The sequence below is a fragment of the Silurus aristotelis genome (assembly GCF_946808225.1).
Source record: "Silurus aristotelis genome assembly, chromosome: 21".
NCBI classification, from domain to species: domain Eukaryota; kingdom Metazoa; phylum Chordata; class Actinopteri; order Siluriformes; family Siluridae; genus Silurus; species Silurus aristotelis.
The window spans coordinates 2,886,645-2,891,644 of record NC_139594.1 but is presented as its reverse complement, the minus strand read 5'-3'; the positions used below and the strand labels follow the sequence as shown (position 1 = coordinate 2,891,644).

General features: G+C 44.4%; 1 protein-coding gene across 6 annotated transcripts in view; it reads right to left on the bottom strand.

The window, feature by feature from the left end:
• The window catches only part of adgrl1a (adhesion G protein-coupled receptor L1a), a 202,916-nt gene that overhangs the window by 121,463 nt on the left and 76,453 nt on the right, over positions 1 to 5,000 (bottom strand). For all 6 annotated transcript variants that reach the window (XM_083524300.1, XM_083524302.1, XM_083524297.1 and 3 more), the window contains exon 2: positions 3,782 to 3,946. In XM_083524300.1, coding sequence (XP_083380426.1) covers positions 3,782 to 3,851 — 70 coding nt within the window. In that variant the 5' untranslated portion in view covers positions 3,852 to 3,946. The remainder of the gene's footprint in view (positions 1 to 3,781; positions 3,947 to 5,000) is intronic.

Sequence of the window (5,000 nt, the reverse complement as noted above, 5' to 3'; positions counted from 1 at the left end):
AGAGAGAGAGAGAGATGAAAGACAGGCCAAGAGGGTAAAGAGAGATGAGAGGCAAGGATGATTGATCGAAAGGAGGAAGAAAGGGATGATGAAGAGGATGAAAGAGAGAGGGAATGTAAAGAGAGATGAGTAGGAAGAGGAAAAGAGATAGACGGATGTGTCGAGAAGCGGATGTGGCTGAACGACAGATGACGGCGACTGGAGGAAGAAAGGGGCGGAGCCGGATAGGGGGAAGTGGCGTTTGAGTGACTGGAGCTGTGTGAATAAACACACACACACACACACACACACACACACACACACACAGAGAGAAAGCGCTGCATGGAGCCTGATTACGCCTCTCCTGCATGTGAATGCGTGTGTGAATGCGGCCTGCGTGCTTCAGGCACCTCATCGACGCCGCATCTACAGAAGCCAAACAAACAGCGGCATCATCAAACATTCAGAGAGGAGAAGAGCTGAGAGCAGCTGCGCATTCACTCGGGGAAGAGGAGAGAAAAAAAGAAAGGATAAGCAGAGCGAAGAGGAGGAGGAGGAGGAGGAGAGGGGGAGAGGAATAGGCTGAAAGTCAAGATTTGAGTTTCTTCTTTTTAGAAAAGTGAGCCGTTTTTACACTGTGGAAAACGAATGACATCAGCAGTGCTCTGGTGGACGCACATTTAAAGAGGCAGTAGGTAAAACGTCGCCCTCTCTGGAGGAACAGCGGCACTGCGCAGAACAAAGCTACGTACGTATACAGTGAGCGGAAATGATAAACAAGGAGAAAAATGGATGACGAGCCAAAGATAGGTTTTGTCTTACTTCGTTTAGGTTTTTATATGTAGGGAGGTGGTAGCTCAGTGGACTCTCGGTCACAAGGTCTGCAAAATGATAAACATTTAAATGACTGTATATTAAACTCTTGTTTTCAGTCGCAGTGTTTAGATGAGATCCGCAACAGCCTCTGATAAACAGCAATTACGGGGTTTTGCAGAAACAACTGGGGAAACAAAGAAAAAAAAAACTCGATATTAGCTGTGTAAAATTTGGATTGAGTTTCAAGGTGTATGTGGGAGTGCCATTATTTCTGCACATTTCTTTCTGCTCGCTTTTATTCCGAGCCAGAACCTGTCCATGACGTGTCTCATTTCTGTCTGGGAATAAAAGGCACTGGAAGGCGTCTTACATCCACCAGTCATCATTGGACTGAAGCCTGCAGAGTCTCCTGCTGTGAACTGTGTCGGAAATCAGAGTTCACACAAAGCGGCGTTACAGTGCGTGTGTGTGTGTGTGTGTGTGTGTGTGTGTGTGTGTGTGTGTGTGTGTGTGTGTGTGTGTGTGTGTAGAGTCATGTCACGATGTCAGCCATAATCTGATGTGTGAAAGATAAATTTTGAATAGGATTAATTGTGATGAATTTAGAGATCATCATTGTGATCTGTTATATTCATAAAAGGTCTAATTTAGGCCACACCTTCTTTTCCTGGGACTAATACACAAATAGGCCACGCCTCCTTCATTGACACTGCAAACTGAAAGGACACGCTTTATTGAGACTGATGTACAGATAGGCCACACCCCCTTTACTGTCATGTGCACACTTATAGGCCACTGAGTTTACTGAGTCTGATAATATATAGGCCACGCCTCCTTTACTGAGTCTGACAAACATATAGGCCACACCTCCTTTGCTGGATCTGACAGATATATTGGCCACACCTCCTTTACTGAGTCTGACAAACATAGGCCACACCTCCTTTGTTGGATTTAACAAATATATTGGCCACACCTCCTTTACTGAGTCTGACAGACATATAGGCCACACCTCCTTTATTAAGTCTGGCAGAAATATAGGCCACGCCTCCTATACTGAGACTGACAGACATATAGGTCACGCCTCCTATACTGAGACTGACAGACATATAGGTCACGCCTCCTATACTGAGACTGACAGACATATAGGTCACGCCTCCTATACTGAGACTGACAGACACATAGACCACGCCTCCTTTATTGAGTCAGACAGACATATAGGCCACGCCTTTTTACTTAGTCTGACAGACATATAGGCAATGCCTCCTTTACTGACTCTGACAGACATATAGGCCACACCTCCTTTACTGAGCCTGGCAGACACATAGACCATGCCTCCTTTACTGAGTCTGGCAGATATATTGGCCACACCTTCTTTACTGGATCTGACAGATATATTGGCCATGCCTCCTTTACTGAGTCTGACAGACATTTAGGCCCCGCCTCCTTTAGTCAGTCTGACAGACATATAGGCCACACCTCCTTTACTGGATCTGACAGATATATTGGCCATGCCTCCTTTAATGAGTCTGACAGACATTTAGGCCACGCCTCCTTTAATGAGTTTGACAGACATATAGGCCAATGATGGACAATGACACATTCAGGTTACACCCCCTATACTGAGACACTCACAGGCACAAAAAAACAGAAATTTTATATGCTATGATTAACAGTCTGTCCATTTGTGTGTGTGTGTGTGTGTGTGTGTGTGTGTGTGTGTGTGTGTGTGTGTGTGTGTGTGTGTGCGTGTGTGAGATCAATGATCCCGTAGCTCATCTGAGGCTTCACTAATTCTGCAGGCTGCATCTGTTAGCACTTGATAACACACAATTGATTATTAATGCATTATTAATACTGCTGGAAACACATACCCACCCACCCAACACACACACACACACACACACACACACACACACACACACACACACACACACACACTGCTCTGATGAAACAGTCTGATGCCAGGGGCCAAGTGTGTCCACTGGAACAGTGAACACTGCACATCAATTCAGGAGCGCCGGCAAATTAAACTCGGCATGAGCAGGAGCCACAAACACACCTGGACATGCAAACATTGTGACAGTGCCAGACTTAAAAGCCAAACACCCCCCCCCCCCCCACACACACACACACACACACACAAACACACACGAAGATGGCATGCAAAAATTATTCGTTTAGAAAGTTATTTTGTGTCAGTTTGTACTGAATCCCAAAACATCAAACAGAGGTGAGGACAATCAAAGGCACACCTTAACACACACACCTTAACACACACACACAAATTGAAAATAAAAATAAATAAATAAATAAATAAATAAATAATATATATATATAGAGAGAGAGAGGTGCAGTAACTGATTTTGTGTCAATTTGAATTAAAACACAAAACATCAAACTGATGCAATGTCTTTCCCCAATCACCCCCCCCCCCAACACACACACACACACACACACACACACACACACACACAAACACACACACACACACACACACACAATTTTATGCAAAAGGCAGAGTTTCTGAATCTTTGCTCTGATTGGTGGATATATTTTGTTCGTCCAAATGATGTGACTTTTTTCCAGGTTCTAAGATGAAAAGGTATTCAATATGAAGAGCTGTTTGCTGGAGTTCACCAAAGTTCTCTTTCTCTTCCTCTTCTCTCTCTCTCTCTCTCTCTCTCTCTCTCTCTCTCTCTCTCTCAGCAGATGGTGTTTGTGTGAGTGTCAGTGCGCTCGGCCGCTGTGGCTCTGTGACCTGCTTCGATCCTCCGCCCTTTGCAGGCTTAACTACACCCCCGTTAGCAAAGCCTCTCCTGCTGCTACACACAAACATCCACAGCACACTCGTCCACGCGTGTTCAGACACACGGCGTGAGTTTGTACACGGCTTCTGCCCCCACGTTGCGTGACAAATTTAGGGGAATCGTACACATATGGCGACAGTTGGTACGTGGAGGTTTTTTATTCAGGGTGCAGTTCTCACCTTGAGCAGAGGGGGCGATGTTACTGAGGGTGACGGCGCAAGTGCACAACAACCACACAGCTACAGCCATGACGGGACGGCGGGACGGAGACGACCTGCAGCTTCTGAAGCCCTCACACCCTCCTCTTCCTCCTCCACTTCCTCCTCCTCCGTACAGGGACGAAGCTGAGAAAGAGAGAGAGAGAAAAACAACCAGGGTTAGAAAAAGGAGTGATAGACAGCTAGCGGAAAAGGATGAGAGAGAGACACGGAATCAGAAAGGAGAGAAAGAAAGGGGAAGAGAGGGAGAGAAGGAGGAAGAGAAAGTGAGACGGAAAGTAAGAGAAAAAAGAATTACAGGAGAAAAGAGAGGACAAATGAGAGGACAGAAAAGAAAGTAAGTAGAGAAGAGAGAAGAATAGAGTAAGGGAAGAGAAAGTAAAGAAAAGAAAGAAAAAAGAGGGCGAGAAAAGGGGGAAAGACAATGGAGTAAAAAGGAAAAAAGAAAGAGAAATTAGGAAAGGATGGAAAGGAAGAAGGGAAAGAGAGAGAGAAGTAAAGGAAAAGAAAAAAGAGAAAGGAAAGGTGAGAGGAGGGTAGTGTAGGAGGGGGAGAGAAAGATGAGTAGAAAGGAAAAAGTAGGAGATTAAGGAAAAGAAGGAGAGGAAAATAGAGAGAAGGATAAGTGGAGGAAGAAAAGAAGCATATAAAGGATAAAAAGAGGGAGAAGTAAAATAGATAGAGTAAAGGGAGAGTGAGAGAGATATCAAGAAAAAGAAAAAGAAAGAAAAAAAAAGAAAAAGGAGGAGTGTGGGGAAGAGACAGTGGAGTAGAAAGGAAAAAAGAAGTTAGGAAGAGCAGAAGAGGAAGAAGAGATGGTGAAAGAAAAGGAGGGGGAGGAGCAAAAGAAAGAGAAAGAAGGATAGATGGAGAGGGTGAGAGAAAGAGAAGAAGCAGAAAGGGAAAAGAAGATACAAAAGAGGAAAGCAGAACGAACGGAGAGAAAAAAATAAAGAGGAGACAAGAACAAAAGTTTGGAGGAATATAAAGAGAGGAAGACGATGAGTAAAAGAGAAAGAGAGGGAAAGGGTCTCTGTGGATTTGATTCTTAGATTTAGGTTTTTTTTTTCACTCGTTTTTTTCACGTTTTCATACGAATCCCTCGTTCTCACGCTCCGAGACAAAAAAAAAAACCCTAACGCGGCGGCCATTTTTTCTCTATTTTCCTTCTTTCGTTTCG